This window comes from Dendropsophus ebraccatus, chromosome 7 (assembly GCF_027789765.1).
Source record: "Dendropsophus ebraccatus isolate aDenEbr1 chromosome 7, aDenEbr1.pat, whole genome shotgun sequence".
NCBI classification, from domain to species: Eukaryota; Metazoa; Chordata; class Amphibia; order Anura; family Hylidae; genus Dendropsophus; species Dendropsophus ebraccatus.
This window is the reverse complement of record NC_091460.1, coordinates 49,277,118-49,297,489: the sequence shown is the minus strand read 5'-3', so window position 1 is coordinate 49,297,489 and position 20,372 is coordinate 49,277,118. Positions and strand designations below refer to the sequence as shown.

The 20,372-nt window shown below is 48.0% G+C and overlaps 2 protein-coding genes across 3 annotated transcripts in view; one reads left to right on the top strand and one right to left on the bottom strand.

The window, feature by feature from the left end:
* LOC138797393 (extracellular superoxide dismutase [Cu-Zn]-like) overlaps window positions 1-2,771 on the bottom strand; it is a 35,046-nt gene extending 32,275 nt beyond the window's left edge. Inside the window, exons 1-2 of the mRNA XM_069977477.1 lie at window positions 2,669-2,771; window positions 2,506-2,560 (exon numbers count right to left, since the gene is read on the bottom strand). The gene's annotated coding sequence lies outside the window, so the exon portion shown is untranslated. The remainder of the gene's footprint in view (window positions 1-2,505; window positions 2,561-2,668) is intronic.
* The window catches only part of DHX15 (DEAH-box helicase 15), a 42,576-nt gene continuing 24,721 nt past the window's right edge, over window positions 2,518-20,372 (top strand). Inside the window, exon 1 of one of the 2 annotated variants that reach the window (XM_069977472.1) lies at window positions 2,518-3,233. In XM_069977472.1, the coding sequence (XP_069833573.1) occupies window positions 2,533-3,233 (701 nt within the window). In that variant the 5' untranslated portion in view covers window positions 2,518-2,532. Of the gene's footprint in view, window positions 3,234-8,132; window positions 8,350-20,372 lie in introns of those variants that run through there. The other variant, XM_069977473.1, reaches the window with a different exon arrangement.

The window sequence follows — 20,372 nt, the reverse complement described above, 5'->3', positions numbered from 1 at the left end:
ATGAAAAGGGCGTTACAGTGTTAAAGCAGGATTATGACCGGAAGCAAATATCGAGAATGGCGAAAAATGGTTCAATGGGAATGAAGCAGAGTTGCTGGATTTGTTGTAACAAACAGTGTGGACCCTCTGTGGTATTCAACTGCTTTGGCTTTGAGCCACACCAGGAAGCAGAATCTAAGTGCCTTCTAGGTCTCCATTCTTTATCCCGCTCCAGGATGCAGAAGCTAGACTAAAGGACGCTCCACGAGTGTGGTCCTGATGTGAGCAGCAGCTTGTCCCCAAGGACCAGACAGAGTCAATGTGAAGCACCAGGAAACAGGCTGAGTAATTGCAGTCAGTGGGCAGGGTTGTCAACTAAAGAAACAGTGCAGTACCAGGGATGAGATGGAAATTGTAGTGAGACAGGCGGGTTCAGAAACAGGTAAGGCAGGCAACAAGAGAGGCAAAGAGTACAGACAGGGGTCAGGCAGAAAGCATAATCTGGATAACAGGCACAGGTCAGGATGCATGGGAAAACAACAGGAAAAGTAGACACCTTTGCTACCTATGCAAGCATACAACAACTCTCAGGCAAGGAGAGGTAGGTAAAGCTAGTTTAAATAGGTGAAGGTGGATCTGGACTGAATGAAGGCAGAAGCAATTGGAGATAAGCTGGCCCTAAAAATCCAGACCAGGCAGCCCCAATGCATACCCTAGTGGCCAGAAGTATCATTTAGCAGGAATCGGAAAGAGGAAGAAGACGGCAGAGACAAAAGAAAAAGTAGCTCCTGGGTCAGCATAGAGTACAGCACAGGAGCGGACAGGATCATGATAGAGAGCAGGAATGGGCCGCGGACACCACCGAGGGCAAGTATTAAACTGCTACTGGGTGAAACCCAGCTGCATTACACTTGCTGACCAGTATGCACCAACATAGGAAACTTATAGTACAGACCTGGGATAAGATTTCATTGTAGATATGCTTAAATATAACTAAGAGCATGACCAGAAGGATTCAGGCAGTGTAGAAAGCCAAAGGCTTTTTTTTTTTTTAAGCAAACTGTAACAATGCAGTTACTTGACAAAAATCTACATAATCACAAATCAAATTTATATATTTTGATACAGAGTATAATGAAGAAGTGGCCATGACCACATAATCTTCAGACGGGCATTTATTGTGTGCAAACAATCACTGGAGCTCAGCAGGTTATTTCAGCATGGTTGCGGGTGTGTTCCGATAAGGCAACGGCTGCTTCACGCGCATCATCCGGCCTAGTGGTACACAATAAATGACCGTATGAAGATTATGTGGTGAGTGCCACTTGTTTAGTATACTCTGCATCAAGAGTGATATCACCTATGGATTAGCAGAGCACCACTGTGGTCAACCGATGCTGTCCGGCCCGGGAGACACCTGCTCACATGTCCAAGTGTGATATAGGAGTGTATGAGAGCAGTGCTGAGTATATCCTCGCTTTGTGTCAGATTTAAATATGACACAGCCGAGATAATTATCTATAAAATGATGGTAGTCATGTTCAAAGCTGTATTGGATGGGGAAATATGGTCTCTGTTATCCTTTTGCTTATCACTGTATGTCATGGCATAGCAGAAAGTACAAGGTGCTATGCTCACTGATCAGACAGCTAAGGGAGGAAGTAACTGTGTGTGCACTGCTGGCAAACAACCCAACTCTGGTGGAGAAAGTGACAAATGGTTGTGCGTCATGGAGGAGACTCTCCTTGGGTCAATAACACCATTGAACACACTATAATCCCCTTATCGCCACTCTGAAAAGTTACTCTAACAAAACCATTAAGGTTTTTGAAAATCTTTTGAAATTAACTAACATTGGATTTAACTAACATTATATACATAGTAACATTTTATTATAACATTATGTATTATACATGATAACATTATAGGTGTTCGTGATGTTGGATTTACCATAAAACATGTTTTAATGGTTGTTATATTTATGTGTGTACACCTTTAAAAAACCCAGGTAGTAGGGCTTTTAAGGTGTAGCTAAATTTCTGCCTTTAAGGGTAAGTGCGCACTAAGAAATCCGGACAGATCACCTGCCACGGATTCTGCAGCTTGCCCCTGCTCACGGCTGCTCATCTGACATATGAAAATTTTGAAAAAAACACACTACATATCAAAAGTTATAAAAAACAAACATACTACATATCAAAAGGTATTATAAAAGAAATAAGAATAAGTGATCACTAATACATGGTGTATGAGCGTAGAATAGCTTCTGAACTAGCTGTCGGCGTGTCAGATGGGCTTAGCAACCTTTGCCTTACCTTACATAACCTAATTGTTAAGTTACGCACACGGCTAATGAAAACTGCACATTGTTTAAGAAGCTTTGGTGGCCTAATTTTTACTTAGTTTGCATTCTTGAACAAATAAGTAAGGAGTTCCTCCTTACGGCTATAAAATGAAAGTTACCTCTTGAAACTTGAACATAGTTAAACATTAATCTGAGTGCTGGGATCAGTAAGCTCTACTTACAACATGGAACCTGACAAAACCGAAAGTATGTCGCTTGGGCAAGCTGTCGATGCATCTGTTATGGAGGAAAGACAAGACAACGTTGATACTTTATTTTCTCAATGCAAGATTTCCGACGCACTCCAAGCCTTAAGTAGTGAAACCATTGAAGGTAAATACATACATTTGGCTGAGAAGGAGGTGAAACTTTTCTGGACCAAAACTTATTTACAAATGTATAAAGATTGTGGACGTTCTCCGCGCGGTCTTCGCTGTTATGTGGAGCCTTCACAATACTGCAATGATGTGGACTTTATACATGAATGGCAAGAGGCCCACTTGCAGCACTCTCTAAATTTGATGAACATAATGCTCCGTAAAACAGAGAAGGAGTACAAGGAGACAATTGTTGAAATGGAAAAAGCAAAAGACATCCTAAAATTGTGTCTCACCGAGGCCGAATTTCAACAGTTTATAGAAAAAGTTGAATCAATGGTTTTGCCCATTGGGGATGAAATCAAGCAGCGGAACCTCAAGAAATTCCAGCAGGATAAATTAGATTTTGAAATGGGTTGTGTTTTCTCATGGAGCACTAATCACCACAAAGACAATGCGCCACATGAGGATCACTGGGCTGCTGGCTCGAGATCTGACTCCAGGCAATGTGAGGACCTAGAGAGTGCTCTCACAGAAGCTTCCTCCCTTCCTTTAGAAGAAGCAGATGTTCTGGCTGATGTGTCCCAGCAAAGGTAAGACTGTGCTTCCTCTGCTTCTACATTAGGGTTTGTTTTACAACACTGAAGCTGTTCTGAGGCTCAGTATAGTTTAAAGGGCTAAGGGCCTTATTCCACCGGACGATTATCGTTCAGATTATCGTTAAACCATTTGAATCTAAACAATAATCGTTCGGTTGAAATGCAGTTAACGATTAATGACCGAACGAGAAATCGTTGATCGCTTTATAAGATCTGGACCTATTTTTATCGTTGCTCGTTCGCATTGAATAAGACATCGTTTGGTCGTTTGCAGTAGATACGAACGCAATAGCGAATAAATATCGAAGAAAAAACGATTGCAAATACGATCATAAGTGACGATTATCGTTCCATGGAAATAAGTGAACGTTTTCAGGTCTATCGCAATAGGGGTCGTTTGAGATCGTTAATGAGTATGCGAACGATAATCGTCTGGTGGAATAGGGCCCTAAGTCTACAGCACTGAGATGGCTTAGAGGACCCCCACTGTTAAAAAGGACCTGTAGCCAACACAACAGGCGTGACTATACAGTAAGGTGGAGTGAATGTTTTCCATTGAGGGAATAACCATGCCCATCACCTCCCATCTGACAGTTAACTAAATTTTCAGACTATAACCCAATATATATTTGAGAAGAGGAGGGCACATGAAGAAAATGTAAAATGATGTGTAATCAGGGAGCCCCAAGTTAGTTAACAATGGTAACTTTTAATTCTTTTGTTGGCTACAGCTCTTCTATAAACCCGCTAACAAGAGGTGGGAGTCCAGGGCTTAGACAGGGCATAAATGTAATATTATGCAGAAATAAAAAAAAAAATTATACAATTATTTTAATGAAGTTATATCACAAAGTAAGCATGACTGCATGCATCCCTGGAATATCCTTAGATTGAGCCACTTGTGGGATATACTGTGTGCACTTAATGCAACATATCCAAATTGATGACTATAAATACTCGGTCACAAAAAAATATATGCACTTACACCTCCACACACCTGTGCAGTGGTCATCAGCACTGAGAATGAATTGGGTTCATTGTTGTAGATCACATGCCTCCATTCGGTCACACTCCAGCTCGCCTGAGCTCAACAAAAATCCAATCTACACTGCTTATGATGTGGGGTTTGTGGTAGGTGTCTTAATGGACGTTGGCTCCTTATACCAGTTGTCTCAGAATGGTTTCCCTTGATACCACCGGATGGCTGGAAGGTGGAAAATGGCATTGAATCGATGCTAGCGACGTTGTTGGTGTGGATGTGGCCGCTTTTATGGCGCCTATTTGTGTTCCTAGGATGTCCTGACCCTCTGCAACGATAGGCGCTCCCTTCCGCGATCCATTGTAGCAAACATTGAGCAACTACCAAATTGTTCCAACTGAGGCTGTGGCCAATATGCCTGTTTGACCAACCTGTTTCTTTGAGGCCTACTATACAGCCCCTTTAAACTCCGACAACTGTTGGTCCTGCCCCCAGTTACGTCTCAGAGGCATCTCTAGTCACAATACCGTCCATCCAAGTTGACAGATTCGTTTGAAGAGCCCTACGGCGCTCTCTCCCAGCTGCGCATCTCATATGCACATAGCATGCTTACCCTTGTCTCATTGGTGTCAAAATTTAATCATTCGCATTTTAATCATCTGTTAACAGACTACCTGTGTGCCAAGTTCCGTGATTGTGGTTCGATTTCTTCTGGGTGCACATATTTTTTTGTGACAGAGTGTATATACTGTGTGGTCCTAGAGTTATTATTAAAGTGGTATTCTGCTCAAATTAAAGTTTTAATATGTTGCTGCCCTTAGGGAGAACATAACAAACAGCCTAATATTACCTTTCCTCGCTTCTCTGGTGCCCTCCTGTGTCGTCTTCAGGGCCCCGGGTGAACGATCCTACCGCCACTTGCGAGGTGGACTTGTCTGGCAGTGACAGCTCACTGAGCCAATCACTGGCTGCAGCGCTGTCCTGTCTCAGTCAGTGATTGGCTGAGTGAGCTGTCACTGCCAGACAAGTCGATCTTGGAAGTGGAGACAGGATCGTTCACCCAGAGACTTGAGCATGACATAGGAGTTGCTACTTTGCGTGCCATGCATCTACCATCACCAGTTGGGATGCCGTTACTACAAACTTGGACTTTTGCTATTATGTCCCATTTAGGGCACTGAGACTGGTAACCATTGCATCCTCTATATTTTTCTTTTTCTACTATATATGACCGGTTGGTCTATGCTGGGTGTGCTGTAGTACTTGTAGAGCTTTGGATTTGCATCTTGGAAGTGGAGGCAGGATCATTCAGCCGGGACTTGAAGATAATGTAGAAGAACACCGGGGGAGCGAGGAAAGGTAAGAATAGGTTGTTTGTTATGTTCTCCTTAAGGACAGCAACATATTAAAACTTTAACTTGTGCAGAATACCCCTATAATTATTGCTGCTATGCAATATACTATTTTGGCACTTTGGATTTGTAGTGGAATAGGATCAGGGGACACCTTAAACCAGGGCCACTTTAATACACTAGTGGGCCCCCCCTCCCCCTGCCCCCAGTAGTATATAGACCCCATTGTGCTGCCCCCAGTAGTATATAGACGCCATTGTGTGCTGCCCCCAGTAGTATATACCCCTGGTGTGCTGCCCCCAGTAGTATATAGACGTCATTGTGTGCTGCCCCCAGTAGTATATACCCCTGGTGTGCTGCCCCCAGTAGTATATACCCCTTGTGTGCTGCCCCCAGAAATATACAGACCCCATTGTGCTGCCCCCAGTTGTATATACACCCCTGTGTGCTGCCCCAGGAGTATATGGACCTCAATATGCTGTGCCCAGTAGTATATAGCCCCCGTGTTCTGCCCCAGTTGTATATTGACCCCCTGTGTGCTCCCCCATTTATATACAACCCCCTGTGCGCTCTTCGTTATATCCAGCCCCCCGTGCGCTCCCCAATTTATATATAACCCCTGTGTGCTCCTCCAGTATTATATAGTCCCCATCTGCTCCTCCAGTAGTAGATAGCCCCTCTGTGCGCTCCCCCAGTAGTATATTAATTCTTGCTGTGTGCGCCTCCCGGTTATATAGACCCAGCTGTGTGCTCCCCCAGTTATATAGACCCCTGCTGTGTGCTCCTCCCGGTTATTAAGACCCCTGCTGTGTGCTCCCCCTCCAATATAGTGTATAACATAAAAAAATAAACACTTATACTCACCTGGGTCCGTGCATCTTCTCTTCTCTGTTGTGGCCGCACTGCAGCGACCACAGGAGGTCGCTCTGCCCTTGTCCTGGCGCTCCAGTGACGTCACTCGAGCGCCAGCACCAGAGACAGAGAGCGGCCTCTTGTGACTGCTGCAGTGCGGGCACAAGAGTGACTGACAGGGAGGGAGCCAGTGGCTCCCTCTGTCAGTGTTGCTGCAGGTAACTATAAGCGCTCACTATGAGGCCTTTAACCAGTGGGCCCGATGCAGATGCACCATTTTCCCTCAGGTTAAAGCGCCCCTGCCTTAACCCCTTAACCACCCATAACGTATCTCATAAGTCATGGTGCCGTTAGGGTAGTTCAGAGGGGGAACGGGTCGGGCCGCAACCCCCTCTGAACCGCAGCTATCCCAGCTGCTTTCTGCAGCCCGGGACCACGGCTATTAGTGGGCACTAATAAGGACATTCAGATGCAGCTGTCAAACATGACAGCTGCATTTAAAGGGGTTATCCAGCACTACAAAAACATGGCCACTTTCCCCCTACTGTTGTCTCCAGATTGGGCAGGGTTTTGAAACTCAGTTCCATTGAAGTAAATGGAGCTTAATTGCAAACTGCACCTGAACTGGAGACAACAGTAGGGGAAAAGTGGCCATGTTTTTCTAGCGCTGGATAACCCCTTTAAATGCCCTTAATAGCCTCTCCATGGTGGTCTAGCGATGCAATCCTTTTTCCATTATAAAATATGCATTATATTTATATTGAAATTGAGTAAAGCATTTCATTTCCTTTGGACGAGCATTGCCGTTATATAGGAATAGTGTTGGGCAGGCTATATTATCATTTTAGGATTATGTTAACAAAGAGCCAAATTGCAGCAAAGTGGCTTGTGACTTTCATTGAGGTCAGTGGTAGCAGTCATGTGCGACTTACAATAAAGAATCCATGAGTACACGTCACTGACATTACATGCTATGTTATGCAGCTGGATCAGAGAATTTCACTTGGCTCCCAGCAGTTCAGGTCTACACTGAGAGTGTAACGTGCACAGTCCCCATTCTGACCCATTAAGGGGGGCACATTCTATGTGGTCTCAGCATGGTCCTGGTCATGGCGACCTGTCTTCCAGCCACTCAGTGGATTTCACCTCTACTTGATGGTACACTTAAAATAATAAAGTGGAGACCCTGGCAGTTCTATCAGAAAACTGCTGTGTGTTCTGGGGACCAGTGATCAGCCACCTGTCCTCTTTCCTGTGGATAGGTAACAAGCTGCCATCTTGGGAAACCCCCTTTAAGGGATTGTCCATCTTACAGCTCTGATGCCTGCAGGGAAAGGTTTGCGCATGCGCACTGCTGCTTGTGACTTTCAGCGCAGGATTACAAGGATCAATTGTGCACTAATAAGATATAATCACTTCTCCCGCAAGCTTCTGCGTCACACTTTACTGCCCTATAAAGTATAACGACGTCACAGCAGACGCATCCTTCCTAAAATAACCATTTACCCCTATTCCCCATAGACTCATCGCAGAAGCTTACGCTCAGCCTAGCCGCGTCGTAGTGACGTCACCTCCTCATTTTACGTGCTGACGTCCCATTGGCTGTGCGTCGTCCACTCATTACGCGTCTTGGATTCTCTCCGTCGACCAATCGCGTTCTTTGTTTGTCCGCCGGCGTCACGCGCCCCAGACGCTCTGCATCCCTCCCACCTTTCCCGCTCCGGTCTTCGCGCAGGCGCGCTGCGTTCTCTCTCTCGGCCTTATCGAGCCGTGGCTCACGTTGTTTCTGTGTGAGCCCCTTTCCCCAGACACGTGACCTCGGAGGCGCCGGGCCTAGCTTACCGGGAGGAGAAGCCGGCAACATGTCTAAGCGGCACCGATTGGACCTGGGCGATGATTACGCCCCGAGTAAGAAGAGAGGAGACGGGTGAGTGCTGAGGAGGCGCCGCCGAGCCCGCTTCTTTGTCCGCTTTGGAATATGGCGGCGGCCATGAGACGGGAGACCTGCGCGTGCTCACCTGCGACCGTTACCTGGTGTAGCCACGGGCGGGCTTAGATACCTGAGCAGGCCTGAGATACATAGCCTCTCCGTTACTTACATAGGACTGCCTCTGCATGGCGCCCTGTGTACTGGCTGTAGTGTACCGGCCAGTGTGGTTAGGTGTGTCCAGGTCACATGGCCAGGACCTGCTCACCTCTCACCATATAGTAGTGTCCTGATAGTAATGTGAGGCACTGCTTATAGTGATGGCTCATGGTGGTCACCTGAGATCCATTATTACCTCCCATCCCACTGGTGTCACCTGCAGCCCTCCAGCTATTGCAAACTACAACTCCCATCATGCCTGGGCAGCCAGGGTGCTGTAGCTGTGGAAGCATGATGGGATGTGTAGTGTGGCACCAGCCTGAGGACTGTACACTTGGCCCCTGTGCCTTATCCTGTAACTATCTGACCCATGTCCTCCGAGCGGCTGCGGCTGCACATACACCTAGCCCAGGCTCCTCGATTCTCTATGGTGTTTGCAGAGCACAGGACTCCTGTATTAGGGGGATAGTTGACCTTCATGATGTGCAGGGGTCCCGGTGGTCAGGACCCCACTAATCAGCTACTTGTAGGATAGGGGAGAATTTGGGCTCTAAGGATATGTTCACACCATGTGGAAGTTGTATTTATTTTTTAATTGAACAAAATGTGCGTTATAAACAGTTTAATCTGGTGGGAAATTTTGCAGAAAAAAAGTATATGCTGAGGGATATCTGCTGCCCAATCTTTACCAACTCACATCCACATCTCCTAGGTTCCTTTAACACAGATTTATCTGACAGATCATTGAAGCCAAAGCCAGGAACGGATTCAAAGGAGAAATCTGTCTTTCCTTTTTGACCTGTTCTGTTTATAGTCTGTTCCTGGCTTTGGCTTCAAAAATCTGCCAGATCTGTGTGTAAAAGGACCCTAATGCTACGTTTACACGGAACGATAATTTGCCCGATCGTACAATTAACGATGTCTGAGTAAGGCCTTATGCACACGTTCCGTAATTTACGGATCCGTATTTCCGTATCCGAGTTAGTGCACATTGAAGTCTATTGGGCAATTCACACGATCAGTAGCAGAAATGGATGAAAATCAATCCGTAAAAAAAAAAAGGACATGTCCTAGTGCGGACCGGGTGCGGACCCAGATTTTTTCACGGATGCTCTCATTGACATCAATTGTCTACGGATTGTTTGCGGATTGCAACATGTTTGGCATCCGTATTTCTGTAGAAAAATATGGATAACTCATGCTCCTATTGTGCACAGCACTATATAGAAGTGCTGCATCAGACCCCCTCCTGCGGCTGCATCAGACCCCCTCCTGCGGCTGCATCAGACCCCCTCCTGCGGCTGCATCAGACCCCCTCCTGCGGCTGCATCAGACCCCCTCCTGCGGCTGCATCAGACCCCCTCCTGCGGCTGCATCAGACCCCCTCCTGCGGCTGCATCAGACCCCCTCCTGCGGCTGCATCAGACCCCCTCCTGCGGCGGCATCAGACCCCCTCCTGCGGCGGCATCAGACCCCCTCCTGCGGCGGCATCAGACCCCCTCCTGCGGCGGCATCAGACCCCCTCCTGCGGCGGCATCAGACCCCCTCCTGCGGCGGCATCAGACCCCCTCCTGCGGCGGCATCAGACCCCCTCCTGCGGCGGCATCAGACCCCCTCCTGCGGCGGCATCAGACCCCCTCCTGCGGCGGCATCAGACCCCCTCCTGCGGCGGCATCAGACCCCCTCCTGCGGCGGCATCAGACCCCCTCCTGCGGCGGCATCAGACCCCCTCCTGCGGCGGCATCAGACCCCCTCCTGCGGCGGCATCAGACCCCCTCCTGCGGCGGCATCAGACCCCCTCCTGCGGCGGCATCAGACCCCCTCCTGCGGCGGCATCAGACCCCCTCCTGCGGCGGCATCAGACCCCCTCCTGCGGCGGCATCAGACCCCCTCCTGCGGCGGCATCAGACCCCCTCCTGCGGCGGCATCAGACCCCCTCCTGCGGCGGCATCAGACCCCCTCCTGCGGCGGCATCAGACCCCCTCCTGCGGCGGCATCAGACCCCCTCCTGCGGCGGCATCAGACCCCCTCCTGCGGCGGCATCAGACCCCCTCCTGCGGCGGCATCAGACCCCCTCCTGCGGCGGCATCAGACCCCCTCCTGCGGCGGCATCAGACCCCCTCCTGCGGCGGCATCAGACCCCCTCCTGCGGCGGCATCAGACCCCCTCCTGCGGCGGCATCAGACCCCCTCCTGCGGCGGCATCAGACCCCCTCCTGCGGCGGCATCAGACCCCCTCCTGCGGCGGCATCAGACCCCCTCCTGCGGCGGCATCAGACCCCCTCCTGCGGCGGCATCAGACCCCCTCCTGCGGCGGCATCAGACCCCCTCCTGCGGCGGCATCAGACCCCCTCCTGCGGCGGCATCAGACCCCCTCCTGCATCATCAGACCCCCTCCGGCGGCGACATCAGACCCCCTCCGGCGGCGACATCAGACCCCCTCCGGCGGCGACATCAGACCCCCTCCGGCGGCATCATCAGACCTCCTCTGCGGCATCAGACCCCCTCCTGCATCATCAGACCCCCTCCGGCGGCGACATCAGACCCCCTCCGGCGGCGACATCAGACCCCCTCCGGCGGCATCATCAGACCTCCTCTGCGGCGGCATCAGACCCCCTCCTGCATCATCAGACCCCCTCTGCGGCATCAGACCCCCTCTGGCGGCATCATCAGACCCCTCCTGCGGTAAGGATGCGATCTCCTATGCGATCCTCCTGTGCCGTTCTGCCTTCAGTGCTCTTAATTGATTCATTGATACTTTCCTAACCACATAGTAAACACCAATTTATTGAGCTAATTGGTAATGATGATTGGCAGCTGGGCTACAAAGGTACAAGTACCAATTACCTCAATAAATTGGGGTGTTCATTGTAAACACCCCAATTTATTGAGGTAATTGGTACTTGTACCTTTGTAGCCCAGCTGCCAATCATCATTACCAATTAGCTCAATAAATTGGTGTTTACTATGTGGTTAGGAAAGTATCAATGAATCAATTAAGAGCACTGAAGGCAGAACGGCACAGGAGGATCGCATAGGAGATCGCATCCTTACCGCAGGAGGGGTCTGATGATGCCGCCGGAGGGGGTCTGATGCCGCCGGAGGGGGTCTGATGATGCCGCCGCAGGAGGGGGTCTGATGCCGCCGCAGGAGGGGGTCTGATGCCGCCGCAGGAGGGGGTCTGATGCCGCCGCAGGAGGGGGTCTGATGCCGCCGCAGGAGGGGGTCTGATGCCGCCGCAGGAGGGGGTCTGATGCCGCCGCAGGAGGGGGTCTGATGCCGCCGCAGGAGGGGGTCTGATGCCGCCGCAGGAGGGGGTCTGCCATTCATTCACTGCGCAGTTGAAGTCTGGTCCAGCAACGGATGGAATACGGATGTCCAATCCGCAATTTCTCACGGGTTGTTTCAGGACCAGAAAAAAATACTGAACGTGTGCATAAGGCCTAACGTTTTTTTTTCATAACTATCAGCGTTTAGACGGTACGATATATCGTACAGAAATTCGTTTCACGATCGCTTAAAGCCTATCTCACACATTGGTTAAATCGGCGAACGACTGTTCACATGGAACGATCTGCGAATTTTTTGCGAAGATCAACAACAATTTGAGAACCTGCTGAAAGATCAATCGTTGATCGTTCGCTGCGTTTACACGTACGATTATCGTTCAAATTCGACCGTTATCGTGCAAATTCACACAATGATCGTTCCGTGTAAACGCAGCATAAGAGCGAGAGATTAAAGGGGTTGGCAAACCTGTGCCCACTAATAAGTGGCTGCAGTGGTATCCCTCCTCAGACAATGACTGGCTGGAGGGGCAATGGTTGCTGCCGTCCCTGATCTTGGAAGTTCAGGGCTCTGTGCCCAAGGTGGTGGGGGACTTGGGAACTGTTCTATTTTTTATTTTACTTTTTTTCAGACCACCTGGGCACAAACAGAATAGAAAAGGATAATTAGAAAACCAGACATGCTTAGAATCTGCTCCAAAGATCATTTTCCTCATGACATACCCTTAAAGAAACTTTAGCTGCCGGGCTGGTGATAGTGGCAAAACAGTTAGAGGGCTGCAGAGTCGGAGCTAGTTTTGGCCGGGGTCAAAAACTAATGTACCTACTCCAGCTGCAAAAAAAAACTTTCAAATGTTTATAATTGAGTTTTCATATGAATTTCATAAATGTTCCTCATCAATATCTTTTATGTTCTATCAATGTAAGAAGCTTATTTATTAAAACCAGAAAAACCCTTTCACTTATACATTTATTGTCCTCCATATATCAGTAATAAAGCACTGGCCCAATTAGATAAGGGTGGTCGGGTAGAGTTGTCAGTCACTATTTGGCAGCTTGTGTCAGAGCTGGAAGAGTCTATTGTGTGGGGGGAGATCTGTGCTGTTCTCTTCCTGGATGCTGGATGACTGTATATGAGCAGCAGTGTAATATGAAGATATCCTGTGTAATAGAGGAGAAGCCATAAGTGGTGTAGCAATAACCTCTGTCCCCAATGTGTTTTTTTTTCTTCAGTGTGCTATGGCTGCAGCAGGCTGTGTGTGTTTGAGAGAGAAGCAGAAATAAAAGGAGTTTTCTGGGCAACAATAGAAAAATAATAAAGAAGTCAAAGTTAAAGGAGAAATTTTTTATTAAAGTATTGTATTGCCCCCCAAAAGTTATACAAATTCCCAATATACACACATTACAGGAACTGCTGGAGAGGATGATGGCAGAGGGATGCTCAGTGTCCCTCCAGTGCCCTGTGTCCCTCAGTGTCCCCCTGCCATCATCCTCTCCAGCAGCCACAGCCCGCACAGCTCTGGGAGTCGGGTTGTGACATCACCGTGTTATCCAGGAAGTGACATCACCATGTTATCCAGGAAGTGAAGCCTTGATGCAGCAGTAAGTGCAGGGAAAAAAAGCACTTTATAAGCATTTCCTGTAATGTGTGTATGTTTAGGACTTGTATAACGTTTTGGGGGCAATACAATACTTTAATAAAAAAAATTGCTGGACTTCTCCTTTAACAGTCCCCCCACAGTGCATAGTCACTGCTCAAGGTCACCCACTGGGCTCCCAATTCTGTGATGTCATGCCCCCACTCTGAAATGTGAAATGGAGAGAAGAGTGCAGCTGCACCTCACACCTATGGCTGATACTAAAGCCGCTAAGCTACTTTAAAAACACCAAGAATTTGGTATACAATTTGATCAAACCAATATGCCCCGTGTACCACGTGCAGGTATCCTGGTTCACACGGGTCCCTACACTAACTCTGTACCGTGTCAGTCAGTGACTGCCTCCCCTGCAAGGCGTGCACATGCTGGGAAGTGAGGCCATGGAATGTCCCTGCAACCCCACTGTCACAGGACCAAACCCAAAATGCCCCACACAGACCCTGCCGGCACCGCCGGCGGAGAACGCTGCCCCCAAATGACACAAGTATGAATATGATATTACACTCACCACACTGCTGCAGACAGAATGGGAAAACATGGAGGTACTGAGGTGTGGGCACAGGTGTGTTCTGCTAAATTGGGTCACGTGGGTCTTATGAAGGGGAGTGCCAGCTGCTGACAAATGGAGAGTTATAAAATGTGAAATGTAGAGAAGAGTGCAGCTGCACCTCACACCTATGGCTGATACTAAAGCCGCTAAGCTACTTTAAAAACAAACACCAGGAACACCCCACTCTGAAAAGCTCACTCAGCCAATCAGTGAGTGAGGCAGGGCAAAGTTGCAGTCACTGAATGGCTGAGCAGGTAATTCCTCTGGGGCTTCAATGATTAAAGGGGTTATCCAGCGATACAAAAACAATGGCAACTTTCCCCCTACTGTTGTCTCCAGTTTGGGTGGGGTTTTGAAACTCTGTTCTATTGAAGTAAATGGAGCTTAATTGCAAACCGCACCTGAACTGGAGACAACAGTAGGGGGAAAAGTGGCCATGTTTTTGTAGCGCTGGATAACCCCTTCAAGGAGTGTGGATGCTGACAGAGCTGATAAATCTGGGCCTATGTCTGACCCCTCTCTATCACTGTGTGACCCCTCTATATTACAGGTATTACAGGCATTGTTAGTAGTGTGTCTTTGTGTATGGTGAATATTTTGTTAGAAGCAAAGAAGATTGTCAGCAGGAAAAGACCACCTGCTCCATCTAGTCTAATTGTAAGTAGTTCAGGACATGGAGGCTGGAGACTGGCTGTATCCACTGCACACACAGGAGAAGCTGCTGAGCCAGTTGTATGTTACACCAGTCTGATAAATAACTCCCCTTGTGTCTGACCGGCCATTTATGAAGAAGGTGGAGTCGGTCTCTGATAAAATTCAGGAGTTGTAGCTGCGGCTTACTGACTCCACTGCCCTACAATTAAACAAACTATACTCGCCAACTCTAGTCCCCTGATGATGCTCCCAGTCTTCTTCTGGTCCCTGCTTCTTTTTGTGGTCTGTGCTGTTGCAATCCCTCAGGAGCCTGCCTGCTTGTCCAGTCCGGAAGGCCGGCCTCTCTTCACGGTGCTCACATGTTCATTGCGGCTCATTTGGGCAGTACGGCACAGACCTGCTGCATATGCGCCGTTGTGAAATCGGTGTTATGCCGATGTGAGGGAAGGCCCGCCTCTGGATGACCTCACAGCAATGCAGTTCTTTTAATCACGCCCAGAGGGGCGGGACTACAGTGCTGGAACGCCCAGGAGACAGTGACTACTTGAGAGCAGGACTCCGCCCAGATGACTAGTTGGGGTTGATTTACATAGAACGCGTGAGCTTAGAAAAGTACGTTTGCGCATTATAACGGGCAGGGACGCAGAGTATAGGAACATGTCTGGGAAGCATGCTGGGTGATGCATCGCCACATTTAGGGTATATTCACACGGACGGGCTCGCAGCGAGATTCTCTCTGCGGGCCCGGCAGGTCCTGGCAGTTCCCATACACTACATACTTGCTGCGGTCTAAACGACCGCAGCGAGGATGTAATTATACCGCCCTTAACCCCTACTGCTCCCGCCCGGCTCCCCCGCTGTAAGCATACATTACCTGTCCTTGCTGCACGGGTCCGGCGTCCTGCTCTCCCGCCCGGCCAATCAGTGGCTGCGGCTGGGCAACACACTGATTGGCCGGACAGGAGAGCAGGACGCCGGACCCGTGCAGCAAGGACAGGTAAAGTATGCTTACAGCGGGGAGCCGGGCGGGAGCAGAAGGGGTTAAGGGCGGTATAATTACATACTAGTATGTAGTGTATGGGAACTGCAAATAATAAAATTGGTACTGGTGCTTAATACACTGTGTGACTATGTCCCAACAAAAACCAAGCCGCTGACCCGGTATCCACATAATAATAATAAGATAAAAATATTTTTGCAACTTCAAGTTGGATTACAGTTCCATTGCTGTGGTTATTATTGAAGTGTATGGGAACTGCCAGGACCTGCCGGGGTCGCAGCGAGAATCTCTCTGCAAGCCCGTCCGTGTGAATATACCCTTAGGGGCATTTTTTTACTGATTGCTTCCTTTTTAAAAGGTCAATAGTTCTCCTAATCTGGAGTTCCCCTTTAAGGTGCTTAAGTGGTATTCCCACCATAAGAATTTATGGCGTATTGTTAGAGCTTGCCACCATATCTCTTTTCACTTTGCATAGAGCCTTGGTCCCTGTCCTGCACAGTGGGTATCCCCGAGCACCACTGCAGGTTACATGCTGAACAGATCATTCTCATGATCAGTGTAATACAAATACACAACCGCAGCGCTACATATTGGAATTTTGCTCACGGTTGACTGATACCATGAAACAATAGCTTAAAATGGCATTCCTATAATGGTAATTTATCAGCTATCCCCAGGACAGGAGGCAACTACTGACTAAGGATTCCACCAGTAGGACCCCCCCAATATGCTCACTATAACCCCAGTCCAGGGTTCTCAGCCCCCTATTCCTGCTTGCTGCATGACTGCAGTGAAGTGGCTGTTGGATGTTATTTATCCTATATATTGCCACCTGTACAGTTTTTTATTTCTGCCTTTACTGCAAAAGAACTAAACATTGAAATGCATATTAAGGCAAAAGATTTGTTGTTTTAAGTACTGTAGTAATAGAGGCAGCCGTACAGAGAGCACCTTGCAGGTTCTTTCCTGGTCTGCTGGGAACCTGGACCCCAATGTTATAGTTTTACAGGCAACGAGTGTTTTCCTATATGCTTTGGGCTGCAGGGAAAGTAAAGCAGAAGCATACTCTCCTGATCCCCCTGCCACTGCTCCTCCTGAGTGTTGCTTCTGGTTGCTGTCCTCCTATTTCTGGTTTCTGTGGTGTTTAATATGGAAAGAAAACTACAGAAAAATGTGTAGTCCGCTTTACGTCTTTAGGGTGCGTTCACACTAGGGATGCACGATGCACCGAAATATCGATACTACTATCGGTATTTCGGGCAAAAATACGGTTCGGTACCAGGATTTCCTGGTATCGATAACTTCATGTTAAGTTGCCTAATAACGCAGCTGAACATAAAGTATAGAGCAGAGAACACGGCGGGCGGCTAGCTGAGCACCGGCCGTGTTCTGAGTACAGCCCCCTGGTGACACCTCCTCCGGCCCCTCCCTCCGCTCACAGCAGTGATAGAAGTTATAGCCGCACACAGCGATCGCCTGTGCCGGCTATGTAACTGTGCAGATGCTGCTGTCACAACTGACAGCGGCATCTGACCCCTCCTGAGCAGCTCCAGAAGCAGTGGGGTCGGCTACTATGTCTAGCAGACCCCCGCTGCTAACGACCCCAGCCTGTCACACCTCAGCCTGTTCTTCTTCCTGGAATGCAGCCGGAGTGAGGAGCTGCGTCTGGGAAACTGACCTGCCCGGCAGAGTAACCCTTTCCTGTCTGGGTGCTTCCAGACTGCCTTGCCTGCCTCTGTCTCCAGCTGCTACGAGTGTGAGCACTTATGCAGCATGGATTAAGAGAGCGATGAGGGGGCAGTGAGACCGTTAGAGGCATCTTCATTAGCAGCTGACAGTAGCCGTGTACAGTGTCTGCCCGGCTCCCATAATACCCCCTGCCCCAGCACAGGGCTCCTGTCAGTTCTGTATCTATGAGGCAGGGCAGTGTCGGGACACAGCAGAAAGAACAGGTAATAAATCACACTTCCTGTCTCTTCTGTGAGCAGTGCAGCAGAGGTTACAGGCTATCAGCAGGGGTCAGGGAGAGTGATCTGTGAGCCAATGAGGTGAAGGTCCTGTATCTCCTGCTCCTCATAGATAACACTGAGGAGTATACATCACCTGCTAAGTACATGACCCCTGCAGAGAAGCCATTAATATTTATTTTTCATGTAGGTTTTGCAGTACAAAACTGCCCAGCCTTTGCTGTACACTGAATGGGGGGCCCCTACATGTAAATCCTGCAGTGGCAGTTAGAGGTGTTCCCATGAAGACATGTGTCCCTCAGGATCTGCTATGTATGTCCAGTTATTGCAGGTGCCATCTGGGACCAGTACAAAACATCTGATCCATGGACCCCTCCTGGGTACAGCTGCCTTATCTGCTCCCTAACCACCTCTAGGAACCACAACCAGGCCAGAGCTCTCTACCCATTTTTCAGCCCCTCTTATCCCTAGAGATCCCCTGCCATTTTGTGCTGCCCTCCATGGAGCATCCTACTCCCTCCCCAAATGCTCCTCCACCTCTTATTTCTACCTTGTGTCTTTCTGCTCCAGACCTCCCATCACTTTGTGCCCCTTCCCTTTCAATATGGTCCCCAAACAGTCCCTGTGTTCTTTTCTTTTTCTGCTACTTTCCCAATCTGCTCCGACCATTTGTGTCACCTTTGCTGTCTCCTACTCCATCCCTCAGACAAACCCCTACCACCTTACGACTCCTACTACCCCACCCACACAGTTTTCTCGTACAATTTTATGACAAAGTTCACTTGCCATCTTGTGGACACACCTTGTCGCCCCTAAGGGCCCTATTACACCAAAAGATATCCGTAATAGTGCAGAGCTGAAGACCTTAACGGCGTAAAAATGGTTGGGGGGTGTAGCTTTTTCTCATACTTGGGTATCGAATTGGTATCGGGTATCGAAATAAAAAAATCGAGTATTGGCAGGGTGGATTTGTTTTAAATCAAACTGATTTAAATCACGATTTAAATCACGATTTAAATCACTAGTCAGGAAGGCTTGATTTAAATCAGTGATTTAAATCAAAGTTTCTACCTAAACTAGTTCTTGCTACTTTAACATGCAAGTAGATGAAGATTTTTAGAATCACTTTTTATATTACTTTTTTCTCCCCAGTTTAATGGGTTAATCATTCATATTTGGACACCACTGTTCTGTTGTACTTAGGAAGGAGAAAAATAATCCTGAACTTAATAACAATTTAAATGGATTTATTCAACTGAAACAATAACAACATTACAGCATACGTTATTTGCTTAAACAAACATCCATGTTAACTAATTTGGCTAAACAAAAAAAAAAAAAAAAAAAATTGTCCAAACAATCAGAAACATATTGTCTAACTTCTTGGACTTGGTACTGAAGGGGATGATTCTGTATTCATAGGTTTGTAGAACAATAGGATTAAGGTCTTTTTCTCAACTCTGTTCATGTTGTAACATTTGAGAACATATACAGCCTTTATTCTACTGAGTTAAACAACTCCGCTTTATCTCATGATGGAAGAACCTTTGGATGGTAAAATATTTTCCTCAAAAAGCAGTTTATTGAAAAAAATCTGATTTAAATCAAAAAAATCCGATTTAAATCAAAAAAATCCGATTTTTTTGATTTTTTTGATTTTTTTAAAAAAATCATTGATTTTTATCCACCCTGAGTATTGGTATCGAACTCAAAATTTTGGTATCGTGACATCACTAGTTCACACCTACAGGATCTGCAGCAGATTTGATGCTGTGCTCAGTTATTTAAATGAAATCTGCTGCAGATCCAAAGCAGAAAATCAGCTGCGGATCCGGTAAGTGTGAACGTACCCTTAGGGTAGCTTCACACGTACCGACTCGCAGTGTTAATAACTGTTTGAGTCGGCTAGGTCCTGGCAGATCACTTTCACTACATACACGACCGCTGCGTGTATGTAATTCTGCCAGCCGCTTAACCCCTTCAGCTGCCGCCTGGCTCCCGCTCTGTATACATTACCTGTCCTCGCTGCATGGGGTCCCGGCGTACTGTTCTCCCGCCCGGCCAATCAGTGGCTGCGGCAGGGCAACACACTGATTGGCGGACGAGAGAGCAGTACGCCGGAACCCCGTGCAGCGAGGAGAAGTAATGTATACAGAGCGGGAGTCGGGCGGCAGCTGAAGGGGTTAAGCGGCCGGCAGAATTACATACACGCATCGGTCGTTCAGACCGCTGTGTGTATATAGTGAAAGTGATCTGCCAGGACCTAGCCAACTCGCAGCGTTATTAACGCTGCGAGTCGGTACGTGTGAAGCTACCCTTAGACATTGTCATGAATGTTTGTTCATTATATGTTTTTCCTTGCCTATACATCATTTACCGTGAAGTCATCTACTTTAGACACGATGGCCCTTTGCTATCATTCACCTGCAGCAGTGATCACCTCCAAGTCATGTAACATTTTTTCTGCTTCAAATACATAAAAGGGATGGGAAGAAACAGAGCCTACATACAGAGACCTCTCTAGTTTGCTATATTGGGATATGAAGCTTGTCCCATATTTGTGACACATTTTGCTGCATATGTAGGGTAATAGCTGATGTACAGTTCTTTTACCAATACATAAGCTATGTGCAACAATTCATATGTGGCATGGAAGCTTGCTGTGCACACAGGCTGTTAGGAGACCCGAGGGGACTGGTTTTGTTTTGCTTCTAACCTATAGAAGAGTTGTGTATGCCAGTACATAATG